The sequence below is a fragment of the Aptenodytes patagonicus genome, chromosome 22, assembly GCF_965638725.1.
Source record: "Aptenodytes patagonicus chromosome 22, bAptPat1.pri.cur, whole genome shotgun sequence".
NCBI lineage: Eukaryota > Metazoa > Chordata > Aves > Sphenisciformes > Spheniscidae > Aptenodytes > Aptenodytes patagonicus.
In genome coordinates, this window is record NC_134970.1 from 2,520,776 (window position 1) to 2,533,389 (window position 12,614).

Genomic DNA, 12,614 nt, shown 5'->3' on the forward strand with positions numbered 1-12,614 from the left:
CAAGTCCTGGGACTCGGAGAGCCCCGAATTCATTCAAGCAATTCCCAAGTGAGAGGTCACAATTTCTGCTTGAGACAGGCAAACAGTACGAGACCTCTCGAAATGCAGATCTGGAGCAGTGACCCAGTGGAGGAACACTGACATTGTATTACAGACTCCTTGTTCAGTGCCGTAAGAAAACAAAAGCAAAGCTTTCCTGGGGTATTTAAGACTTGCACATAAACATCCACTTATCATAATGGCAATTTCAACTCCACAATTTGTCAAAGTCCTTAGGCACACGCTTCACTGCAATCTAGTGACTGCAATAGGTCTTACGTGGCCGCACACAGGTGCTGGGCTGGTGTGGGAGTCTTTAAAAACAATGCCAAGGGTAGAAATTTTCAAAAGTAGCGCTGGGGAAAAGAAAAAAAAAAAAATGAACAACAACAACAAAAAAACTTCCCTTTAAGTTAACGGAAGATGTGCACTCCACTTCCTCACGTTACCCGTTTCACAGCGCTGGAGACAGGCACAGCCATGCTGCCACCCACCAGGGCCAGCCCCCACCCCAGTCACGCAGCGAGCGAGCACCAGGAGACCCCCGGGACCGTCCCCTCCTGCATGCAAAGAGACTTGTAGCTGCACGGCACAGCTGCAGCGGTAAGGCAGGCTGCGCGTGTATGCTACACTTCATCCGTGGCACAAACACAACCCCGTGCAGACCAGCATCCATCCAGACACGCACGGCAAAAGCAAACAGAGCGGCTCAGTCTGTCCCCGTCACTGCAATTTGCTTCTCTCCAGCGGGGCAAGTCCCTCCCTTCTTGTGATGTTTCCAGCTGAGGAAAACAGCGCGTGCCAGCAATTAAAAGCTTTCTGGGCAGCTCGCGCGCTGACGCTGCCCGGTTTCCATGGAGGACGCACGGTGCACCCAGGACCGCAGCAGCCTGGAGCGGTGCCGGTCCCCGGGGTTCCGCAGCAGGCACACGGCAGACGCTAATTGCTTCATGCTCCAGGGAACCTAAATCACTCGCAGCAGGAGCGGGAAGCCTGGCTCAGGGACACGGTGCTGGTGGCACCACGTCACAGGTCTCGCACCGTGTCCCTGCACAACTCCATCAACAAACCCCTGCCCAGCCTCCAGCACCCTGCCTTCCCCCACGCGTGTGTCTGCACGGATCAGCCGTGCCTGCTGGTCCCTCGGCTCGCTCAGCCCCCCGACTCCCCCAGCGCACCCTGATCCTCGCAAAATGCTCGTACTCCTCCAGTCGGGCACAGGGCACAGAGCTCTGCTGAGCAGCCTCCACAGCGCTTCCACAGCAGCGTGACCCTGCTGAGGCACACAAAGCTGCCCTGCTGCTGCTGGCCGAGATTGAATCTTGCTCCCAGGAGCTGGAATCGGACAGCGGCTGGGATACTCTGCTCTGGCAGGAGGGCCGTTTTGCCCCTCTTGCCTGCTGCTCCTGCCCCGGCAGCGCTGGAGAAGGCAGGAGGCAGCTCAGCTCCCACCTGCACAAAGGTTTTCCCGAATCACTGCCTTCCTCTGCCCAACCTGCAGCTTCTTGACGCTCAGACCCTGGTCTGGGCAAACATATTAGGAAAGAAACGCTGCCCATAATTTATTTATTTACCACTTCTATTTGTTTTGACTAACCCAAACATAAGCTACAGCATCCACAGACCCCAGGATCCCACGGCACACAGGAGCACACCGGCACCTGCACCCGCCGCTTAGCCAGCGTGGCCAAACCCCAAGAGCAGCTCAGCACCTCCGCCACGCCGAGCCTTCGTCTGCAGCTGGAAGAGTCAACACCCTGATGTCAGGATTGCCCCAAGGAAATGGGATTCCAACCCTTGGCCGTCACAACTCTGACAATTTACATGATGGTGCGGCCACAGCTATGGGTAACAAGTTGTTCTCTCCCCTTCCATGTGCAACTGTAATTGAAAAAGAAACCCTGCATTACAACAATTTGACAAATACAGGTTTTACCAGCCATATTATGTTCTCTTAGGGTTATTTTATAAGTCATCTTGCACCCGGTGTGGAATTAATTTGCTTTTATTAAGCTCCCAGTGTCAGTGACAGATGGTTTAACTGTTTCCACTGCAGCACAATTTAAGGTGTGCAGAGAGCAACCGACCTGCACTGGAAAACAAAACCAGCGACCTTGCACGGGGCTCCTGGCTGCGTCTCCGAAACAGCAGGTTGTGTGTATGGCATAAAGCAGCATGGGACTCCCAAGCCCCTCATCCCTTACACATCAGTTGTGGTGCAAAAACCAAACCAGAAGTTACCACTTCCACAGTGCTAACGTCTAAGTAGGCTTGAAACGTAGCTAGGCCAGTTCTTACAACCGCTTTGATTTTAAAAGGAAAACTGCAACGTGTTATGAGAGTCAGCTGGACCAATACTGCAACAAAACACTGCCAGCACTGCAAAAAAGCTCTTCACTTCCACCCCAGGGACAGGCACAGGAGCAATCCTCTGTACCAGCCTCCACCAGCTCACCTTCCTCCTACACCCTCAGACCCAAGGGAAAGAAAGTTTTAATAATCTCTTTCTATGCAGCAATCCCACCATGGGGCTGATGAGCACAGCACACACGACAGCGCCCAGATAAAACCCAAGGGACACGCTGCACCCACGGCTGAGCGGCGAGGCCACTGGAGCAGAGCTAACACACACTCGAGCCGGCTGTCCCGCAGGACCCAGCACGGTGCCGTCCCGGCTCCGGCAGCTATTTAGGGCCGGGGAGCCCTGCGGGACCATTAAGGGACACTGGGGCACCAAGGGCTCACCCCTTCACCTCTTCTTACTGTTCATGGCAGTGGTGCTCAGGCAGAGCTATGCCGCAAGCCCCCAGCAGCGGCGACCATACCATCCCCAACCCCCTGCACACCCCACGGTCGGAGACTCTGCTTTTCTGTTTTACAGACCAAAACCCGCCTGCGAGCAGGACCCGAACCAGCCCAGCAGCACCAGCACCACAGCGGGGGGTGCCCTGGGAAGAGACGTGCTGCTCCCTCCGTCAGGTACAATTAGATCAGCTACTTCTTGCTCTTCACAAATCTACCCGGACCTCCGGTTTTGCAAAGTTTCTGGTGCAGAATATGCAATTCTGGCTGAAGGAAGAAAAACAGAAGCTATTAACCATAAACCGTTGCCACATTTCCTGTTGTACCGGGACAGGATGAAACAAGCTGTTAACAAAACAGCAGCTCGGTAACTCTGCCTGTGCCTAACCCTGACAGTCACTGCGAGACCCGCGGCTCTCATGGCTGGAAACCAGAAAAGAGCGGCGTCAGCCACCCTCGGGGATGGCCTGGCCGTGTGGCAGCACACCATGAGGTCCGTGTGCCAGCCTGCAAAACCAGCACGCTCTCATCGCCTCCATCCCTCCACCCTCACGCGCAACTGGAAGGAAAGCGATGGCGAGACTGGAGCTGCCAGGGTGCTTCCACTCCCACCCTGTTAAAAACCTGACGCAGAACATTGCATGGCCACGGATGCCAGAGTTTAACCACCACTGCCAGCTCGCTGGCATCATTTAAATTCAGGAGGTGAGAGGCTTACCATCCCCTATGAAACTGCCATAAAATAACTTGCAGACAGTCGTGGCTTGCAGCGAGACATAGGCACCCACGGGCTGCACAGAGCCCGGCCACGGTGGCCTGGGGCACCCATAGCAGCACAGAGAGGTGAACCTGCCCGTGTCCTCCCCCTGCCCATCACAGCCTGCGGCAAACGGGCTCCCCTTCCATAACCTACATTATTTCTCAATTGTAAGAAACATCAATTGTAAGAAAGGACTTGAGCCTCATCTGGCACTTGGGCTAATGCTCGGCAGGATAAAAGCTGCCCAGAACAAGTGCCCCGGGAAGAGGCAGGCGGCCACGACGTACAATGCCCTTTGCCGGGGGCTGGGGCAGCCGCGGTCCCAGCGAGTTAGCCACACCGGCCTCCTCTTTGCCATCTACCACTCATCTAATGAGCCATGAGCTTGTGACAGGCTATTACGGGGGAGGTAAAAAACCCATGGGCCATCATGATTATGGCGATATACTCCCAAAAGAGTGACTCTAACCCAAGAAAGGCAACAACGAAGCCTCTGTGACAGATTTTTTTCTGTTTATCCGTTTGCAAGGATGCCAGGAGAGACACGCTCCATGTCCAGCTGACAAGCATCCTTCCTACAGCCCCTCACCTTGCAGAAGTCAACCCCCAACTTAAAAACCGTTTTAAAGCAAGCAAAGGCAGCGGCTCTGCACCACGCCAGACCTCTGTGTTGGCGACTAACAGCTCTAGGCAGGACCCGGGAGCTTTCTGATGCTGCTGCAGCAGTGCAGAGGGGATGGTGCCCTCCACCCACAGCTCCCCGTCCCACTGCAGCCCCAGTCGGCACCAAGGAGCCGGCACGTGGTTACGGCTTGGATGCACAGCTCAAGAGGTGGAAGACCGGCAGCTCATGAACCATGGCTTTGCTAGCCATAAAACCAGACATGGAAAGGCACTGTAGGTAGAAAGGCTGAGCGTGCACTTCCACAGGACACTCCTTGCAGCAAGGGCCGCCTCCCCGCAGCCACAAACCAGCCTCAGAGATGCTCTCCCTGCCCCCTCACTCCCAGCCAATTTTCCTCACCAGCTTTTTAGTTAATGAATTTGAATAGCAGACCGGTGGAGATGGATTTGGCCCAACATCACCACATTCTTGGCAATGACCATCTTATCTAGAGGCAGGAGCGGCCAAGTCCCCCCTGGTGTCCTTGGGCGCAGGTCCATCACCATTTACATCAGCAATGCTGTGACAATTTGCATTCCCAAAAATGTAGCCCAAGCTCTCCCTTGGGCTCCCACGTTCAGATTGCAAGAGTATTTTGAAGATGCCTTCTGAAGGGATTTTACACCTCAGGGCATCAATCCTCAATTCTTCCGCTTATTAAGGAAAGATTTGTCTTAAAACATCAGAAAACAAAGCCTGGAGAAGTGTGTCCGAGCACTGCTGGCCAGGGAGCTGTGGTTCAGAGGAGCATCACCAGCTCACGCCCTGGGACCACCATCACACTGCAGCACAGAGGACTGGAGAGAAACGTGAACATTTCAAATTTGAGCCAGAAACATGAGAACCGGCAGCTCAGAACTGTAAATCCAGCTGCAGCAGGGAGCGGTGACAGGTGGGGGGCCGTGGGGCCAGGGCAGCACCGCACAGCCTGATCACAGTCACCAGAGCGCGGGGACACCTCTGCTCTTGCACAGCTCTCCATCGCTGCAAAGCACCCAGCGCCTCCCCCTTCACCGCACACTCCCATGGTTCACAGCACTATATGGGGAAAGGATCGACTGCTCAAGCACGGATGGGTGGGGGGAAGAATCATACGACAGATTTGGAAAAAAAAAAAAATACATATTTCACTCCTTTTGAGAAGTTCAAATGAGATGCTGCAGTTTACTTTGGGGTTCAGAGGAAAAGGCAAAAGATAGGAGAGCAGTGCATCTCTAGAGAAGAGGAGAAGGATTGTTGCTGCATTTCAGAGAGGTTAGAGGCAAGTGAAGATGGGCTCGGTGTTTTGATTGCCATGGAGATTTCACTTAGAAACCATTTTTCCTGCCACATCCCTGCTCAGCAGCAAGAGCTGAGCAGCTCCTCCCAGGGAGCTCCATCTCAGGGGGGTCTGGGCTGGACGAGACCCCACAGGTGCCTGACCACCCCACTGCCTGTGTGCACAGAGACCAGCCTGGCGAGACCCCGGCCTGGATCAGGGAGACTGGGTGGATCAGAGGGATCCACTGATCATCAGGAGCAGACATTTGGGAACTGATTGCAGCCTTGCAGGGCCAGGAAAAGCCCCTTTCCCCCCAGGAGAGGTGCCCCAGGGCCACTCCTGTGCCCCAGGCCCCCTGCAGACCTGCCCCCCTCTGGAAATCACTCCATGCTCCAACAGTCCTTCGGAGGGCAGAGACAACGGGCCAAGGACAGGACCCTGCACTGGTCCCTTGGCTCTGGCTCCTTCTGCATTGCACCATGTGCTGCACCAGGCGGAGCGATGTCCCCTTCGCCCACCCAGCACAGGCAACATACCTGCAACCCACGAACCAGCACAGACGCTGCACCCAATGGCCAGCCAATTCTGGGACTACGGGGTTTCTCCAAGGCTGGACGGGATCTTGGAGATCACCTCATACAGCCCCTGCTTGTGTTTCGAGCACCTCCAGCGATGTAGCCCCCATCGCAGGCACCACCGCGTGCTGCCGCCGTGGAGGGCTCAAAGAGAGGGAGAAAACAGACACGGGGCCAAACCCACCACTGTGGTGTCCTCTGACTCTTGCCCAAGTTCATGTAACTCCCCGCCGGCCACCCCCTCCAGAGCCTCCTCCTGCACAGCACCCCCCCTCCCCACGGTGGTCTCTGCTCTGAGCCCCAGAGCTGCCGGCACCTGGTAGCAGAGCAACACCGCCCGTGCATCCCACCGCAAACACCTCCAGATGGCACGGCTTCCCTCTTCTTCAGCAGAGAAGGCTTTTGCCTGCTGGGTTACCCCAGCTCACATCATTCAGGGACCCCTACCCGGGAACTGGCGCCATCGCCCCCACCCCTGGATCCCACCTCTGGATCCTGTCCCGGGTGAAACTGCGTTCTGTCCCTCCTGTGTTTTCTATTCTTGGTCAGAAACTTGCCCCTTTCTCCTCTAAGCCGGCTCTCCTGGCAGCCACTGATGCAGGACTCGAAGAGCAATTCTGCAGAGTTTTAAGCAATCACGCTTCAGGCAGAAGCCACTGAAGCCATTCAGCTGAAGAGTCACGAAAATGCCAAGTAATAGATCTCCGGGGATGAGGTCACATCTGAGATCTAAAACAGTTCTTTGCTAATGAAGAGTGAGTGCGCTGATGGTTTTGAAAATAAAAAGGAATTACAAAATTCCTAGAAAGAGATTCTTCAGACTAATACAGTTATTTCAATCAGAAAAATTGTTTCTCTAATCACAGTGATCAAATTCCACTCTTTATTTTTTTAAATGGTGGGAGGCCTGTCTGTCTCCTCCTACCCCACATACAACACATTTCCTCTACAGAGATTGTTTCCTAGGTCTTTTAAGACACGCCTCCCGAAGTTATCGGTATTTAGCTTATTCCTGCCTAGCGCAGAGCATACCCACGGGCCGGTGGCTGCCGTTGCTGCAGCGCTGACCACACTGTGCATCCTGGGCTCGGGAATCATTCCTGGGCATCTAAGGATAGACAAACATTGCCGTTCCCAAACACGCCCAGCAGGTTAACTCACTTTTGGGTCCAAGCTGATGTTTTCTGCCCGTGGCCAGGAGCAGGTACCATACTTGGTGGTGAAAAGCAATGCTGCTGCTGCACGCAGCTCTTGCGGTAATGGAAACGTTCCACATTCAATAACATCGCTCAAGAGAGTAAGACGCCAAGTGAAAAAGCGGGGACAGGGAGTGAAACAAAACGCAAGGGAGATGTCCTCCTTGGGGCTGCGCCTGTCCCTCTGCTTTGCCGGCTGCTCCCCAGGCACATGCTCTTCTCGCCGCCCTCCACCCACCGTCCAGCCTGGCCTCACCAGACCACCACCTCCTCCTCCTCCCCACCACACTCCAGGGCCAGCTCCATCCAGAGCTGAGGTCCAGCCTCACGCTCCTGCAGGACCTGCACCACCACCAACCCCCTAGCATGCCATGAACCCCCAAAAACCTTCTCCCACCAAGCCCTGAGGATGGTTTCCACCCCCAGCCAGAGAAATGTGACAACCCACCTCTGCACACAGACCCATTATGCAACATAATTTGCTTGAGCAGCAAATTTTGTGGGGGGGGGGTTTTTTTTTTTGGTTTTTTTCATGCACAGGAACCATTTCCTCCCCGTAACACCAAACCCCCGAAAGGCTCCATCTTCTCCAGCAGCCGCAAGGTCTGCCGCCCACGCTGGCTGCATCCAGGCGAGGAGCCGGGCAAAAAGGGGCTGCAGCAGCCCCCAACTCCTCTGCGAGGGAGAGCTCCTGAGCACGAACGTGATCAGGCTGATTTCGAAAGGTAGCCGAGGATCTGCAGTGCCCTGGCTCAAAAAGAACAGCATTAAACCGGTGCAGGGTGCAGCGCCTATTGCACTAACACCATGGTCTTTTACATCTCCTACACAAATGAATCATCAAATGACATTTAAAAACCAGCAGTACGTGTCGGTTAATCATAGCGAGAGGGAGCTGCTGGCTAACAGGGAATATCCCATCTTAAACCCGAGGGAGCATTTCTTCAAAGAAATTAAAATAAAATTGTCAGTTGATTGAAACTCTCCCCCAGAGCAACCCCACCCCCAAGGAGAACAGTCCAGGTCGCCGGGAGAAACCTCTGTACCCCGTACTGCAGAAAGCTGAACCCCAAAGCACCTGCTGAGGATTGCAGCTCAGCAGCCTCGGGTGTGCAAATATAGCAGAGCCCGAACAGGAGCGCGTCAGCGCTGATGGTTTACAGGGGAATTTCTAAGTGAAAAAGCTGCTCCCCGGGCCAGATCTCATCTCTGGGCCCCGCAGGGCTCTTGTTCCTGAGCGAAACCCCCACTTCCGCAGCAGCGCCTTCTCGCCTTCTCCTTTTATGCTCAGTTCTGGTTGGGGCCCCAAAGTTTATGACGCGGATGTTCTTGGATTTTTTTTTTTTTTTTTAATAAACACTTAGAAAACACGAAGCAGCCTTGTCAGTGTTACTGATACAGAAATCTCATCCTGGGGGGAAACGCTGCCCAGCCAAGCGCTCTCTCCTTCTCCAAGGCAGGTACACATGCACCCAAGAGCCCAGAAAAGGACCAGATTCATCACTGCGTTAATAAGTTCACAGATTAATTTAGTCCTGTAACTTTCCCACCTCCCTATCCACCTCACAGGTGCAATTTTCACCAATGGTGCATATTTTGCACGGCCAAACCACAGGTCCCTGGCCGAGCGCCTGACCCGTGGATGACAGCTGGCAGGGTTGCTGCCTGCCCCCCTAAAGCTGAAAAAACACATTTGGAGTCGGCTCCTCCACCATGGATCCCCCGGGAAGGGGCCAACCCGGCATGCAAAAGGCTGAGACATGGCTGAGAAAAATCCGCAGCAGCGCAGACCCCCTGCACGGGAGCGGGGAGCCTGCAAGAGGCAGATAGAGCCCTCCTCCCCGCCAGCAGCTCTGCCCTGACTCCAGCTGCAAGCTAATTCTGGCAGCACCTGCAGCCAAACGTGCAGGAACACGGACATCTCCCCTCGCCAGCAAACCCCCCCACCTCCTGCCCAGCACAGCCCTTCTCACTAGTTTTTAAGCTGTTACCTTGGCAGGGACCTTGTTGGGCGCGCTCCGGAAGAAAGAGGTTTTTGCTGTGAAAAAGCAATCCTCGAGGTCTTCATCCAAGCTACAGTACCCGCTGCTCATGCTGCTGCCGATGGTCATCGAAACCCAGCAAAGGCGAGAGGCCGAGTGTGCACGGGGCTTGCCGGGGGGCTCGGGGGGCTGGCGACCATCGGCGGTCCCCGCTCCGGCTCCTGCGCCAGCAGCGAGCCCGCTCTCACATCCTCAACAAGCCGGTGCTTATCTGCAATAGCTCCTTCTGCTCATCCTCCAGAGCCAGCGGAGCTATTTCTCTTTAACAGGCAGCCGTGCCGGGTAACCCTTCCCTCTCCTCCTCCACCCGCCTCCCTGCGCAGCGGCGCTGGGGCAGCATGGAAGGGGCAGAGCTGCGAGTTTGCTCCCACTCTTGGTGCCCGGGTTCACTCACCGCCCGCGATCTGGTCCCCCGGGCGCCCGCGTAGCATCGCCTCCCCTTCCTGCGCTCGCCTTGCACCGCGCAGCCCTGCCACTTCCTCTTGCAAAATTTCTCACCCTGCTGCACGCCAGGGCCGAGGCGCTGCGCTTGGCCCTGAGCACTGCCCGGCCCCCGGGTAACCCCGGCACCTCCTTTGCTACCCAAAATATATCGCCATGGCAGGCTGGCTTCTTGCTCCTTCCCTGTTAGCGCATCCTCAAGAGCTGCATTGCATCTGCTGTCTTAGGGAAGCAAGCCCAGGCTGGACCGAGCCCGACCGTGCTGCCGAAAAGTGGTGGGGAAGGGGGCAGGCTGGTGAGGACGCGGCCTGGGACCCCCTCCGGGGTGCCGGGAGCCCCTGGTTGTCACACTCCAGGAGGGAGTGGGTGCCTCTCCGCTCCACAGCTAATTTTAGAGCAGCGGGAGCGATTTCAGCAGTGCTGGCACCCGGCTGAGGCAGCTTCGATTGCAGCCCAGGAAAACGACGTTCAGCTCCTCGGTCCTGTTTGCAAGAAGCACTCGCTCCAGGCCACTTAAAATGCTGTGTTGGCCTTGGAAGAGCCTCAGAGCGACAGCATCATTCATCATCACCCTGTTCCCCTCTCCCCCTGCAGCCCTGCGGAAACCCAGCCCGGCACAGACCCATCCCCAGATCTGCCTCCTCTGTCCCCCTCTCCCCTGGCCCCTCCAGAGCCACCAGCGTCCCGCTAACACCCTGCATTTTACCCAGCAGCTTTTAAAGCAGCTGTGACCTTCCTCCTTGTTGAAGATCACAGGTATTTCTGGAGAGCCAGGCAGGGAAAGGGCTCCGCTCCCCACAGGCTATCCTCCTCCCTCGGCAGGGGCTCCTGCGAGGGGCCGTGCATCCATGGGGATGCAGCACATCCCGGCACGGGCTCTCCCCACCCACCTGGAAACCGGCGTGTATTCAGGAGCACGTCGAGGGGACGAAAGAAAAACCTGACACACTGTGTTAAAAAGGACTCCGCTTAGGCAATGCGGTATTAATGTACGCGCTAACAATTCTCCACCATATTTCAGTAAAGAAAGAGGGAACAAGGCCAGAGAGTATCGTGCCACTGAATAAATCCATCCTATGCCCACACTTCAAATACTTCACGCAAGACCCGGCCAGCCCAACCAAGAAAGAATAAAGAACGGCAAGAGGTACTGCGAAGGGCAGGGCAGCCTGAAGGTACAGGAAGGTTTCCATGCCGGGGGCCAGCCTGGATCTGGAAAGGAAGGACCAGAGAGAACCCAGATGTGACGGAGAGCCACAGAATCACGGGAGATGTTCACATGAAGAGTGCAGTAAGTTTAACACCAAAAGGAGGAGCGCTTTTCCAGGCCATGCACGATCAGATTTGCAGAATTTGTCACTAGGTCTTCTGGTGGGTGGATGTACAAAGTCAGACTCGTCAGAAAGAGCTCACTGATGGCTATTAAAAATGACGGTTCAGATGCAACCCCAAGGAGTGCCCACGACGCTGCTCGCAGGGAGGCCACAGCAGCAGCACACCATCCTCGCCCTGACGTTTCTGGTCTCTCCTTCAACATCCACCAGCTGAGCAGAGATGGCACCGCCGTGCCCAGATGGCTGTTCTTACGTTAATTCCTTCATGTCCTTTTCAAGGCACAACTCTTACCATCGCTAAGTGCTGATTTTACGCCAGGCCAGCGAGCGCGGGGAGCTGGCAGGCAGCAGCCTTGGCTCTACTCTGCAGCCTGACTATTTGCAGTAGGACCATCAGCAAACCACCCCTGTAAAACGGGGCTATCACTCGCTTCTTCAGGTCACAGGGCTCCTTCGACTGCTCCAAGATCCTCACACAAACTACCATCCACACACGAAAACCTCTTCCCCTCTTGATAAGCTGCAGATGGTGTTTTATACCCTTCCATCTGTATCTGTTAGCTGAAGGACTTAAATTGCTACAAGCCTTTGACAGCTCTGTACCCCACAGCCAGCAGCATCCCGTGAATACAAACCTGGATGTCAATGTAAAGACTAGCAGGAGGATACAACATCTGCATCTCAAGGAGGAAGGCAAGAATCCAAATGGCATATTTACAAAGCAACTTGTAACACTGCAAATAAATAAGCTATCCTCTTAGCAGCGCGCGTACTTCTGCAGTGGCACAAACCTCCTCAGCTTCACAAGGCTGCATTTAGAAGAGAAAGAGGCTTAAATCAAGCATGTGCAACATGAGCAGAAAGCGAGCGTGGGGCTGATGAACGCACAGGCATCGAGGCTTCACCGAAGCCTCAGCCCTGGGTGTTTCACAGAGGGAACAAGGTGCTGCCAGCTTTGCAGTGCCCCATGCGAAGCTGGATGCACTCCCACAGCTCTGCTCCGTGGGCTTCTCCAAGGAGCCCTCGCTTTTCCATTGCGGTCCACCTGCTTGGGAGATCAGCTCCACAAAAAAAACAACCAAAGAAAAAAACCAAGTAATTCTGACCCACTGGTTCAGCAGCAGCTCCAGTTAATGGTTACCTGAACAACAGCCCCCAGAAAACCCACCCACCAGTGACCTGCACCGGCTCCCAGGTGGGAAGTGCACAACCAGCTCCGACGAAACCAGGGACCAAACTCCAGGTGCTGCTGAGACCAGCGGAGGCTTTGTCAGCTTCAGCGGAGTCTGGACTTCACCCAGGGAGGTTAATCTGGGACCCAAATGTAACGTGCTCTTAAGTACTTTGCTGGATCAAAACCCAAATTATTAATGCCTGGTATTACATGGTAACAGTACTTAACTATGTGATATTAAAGTAGCTATTTCTCTGATGCTTCTAGTTTGCTTATATTTGATAACACTATTTAATGACTTCCAACTATGCCAGCTATTAATTTGA

At 54.9% G+C, this 12,614-nt stretch overlaps 1 protein-coding gene across 3 annotated transcripts in view; it reads right to left on the reverse strand.

The window, feature by feature from the left end:
- The window catches only part of RASSF5 (Ras association domain family member 5), a 35,506-nt gene that overhangs the window by 9,831 nt on the left and 13,061 nt on the right, over positions 1–12,614 (reverse strand). The window contains exon 1 of one of the 3 annotated variants that reach the window (XM_076358275.1): positions 9,289–10,129. The exons of the other annotated variants lie outside the window; for them this stretch is intronic. Within the exon in view, the coding sequence (XP_076214390.1) occupies positions 9,289–9,408 (120 nt within the window). The 5' untranslated portion in view covers positions 9,409–10,129. Of the gene's footprint in view, positions 1–9,288; positions 10,130–12,614 lie in introns of those variants that run through there. 3 annotated transcript variants of the gene reach the window in all.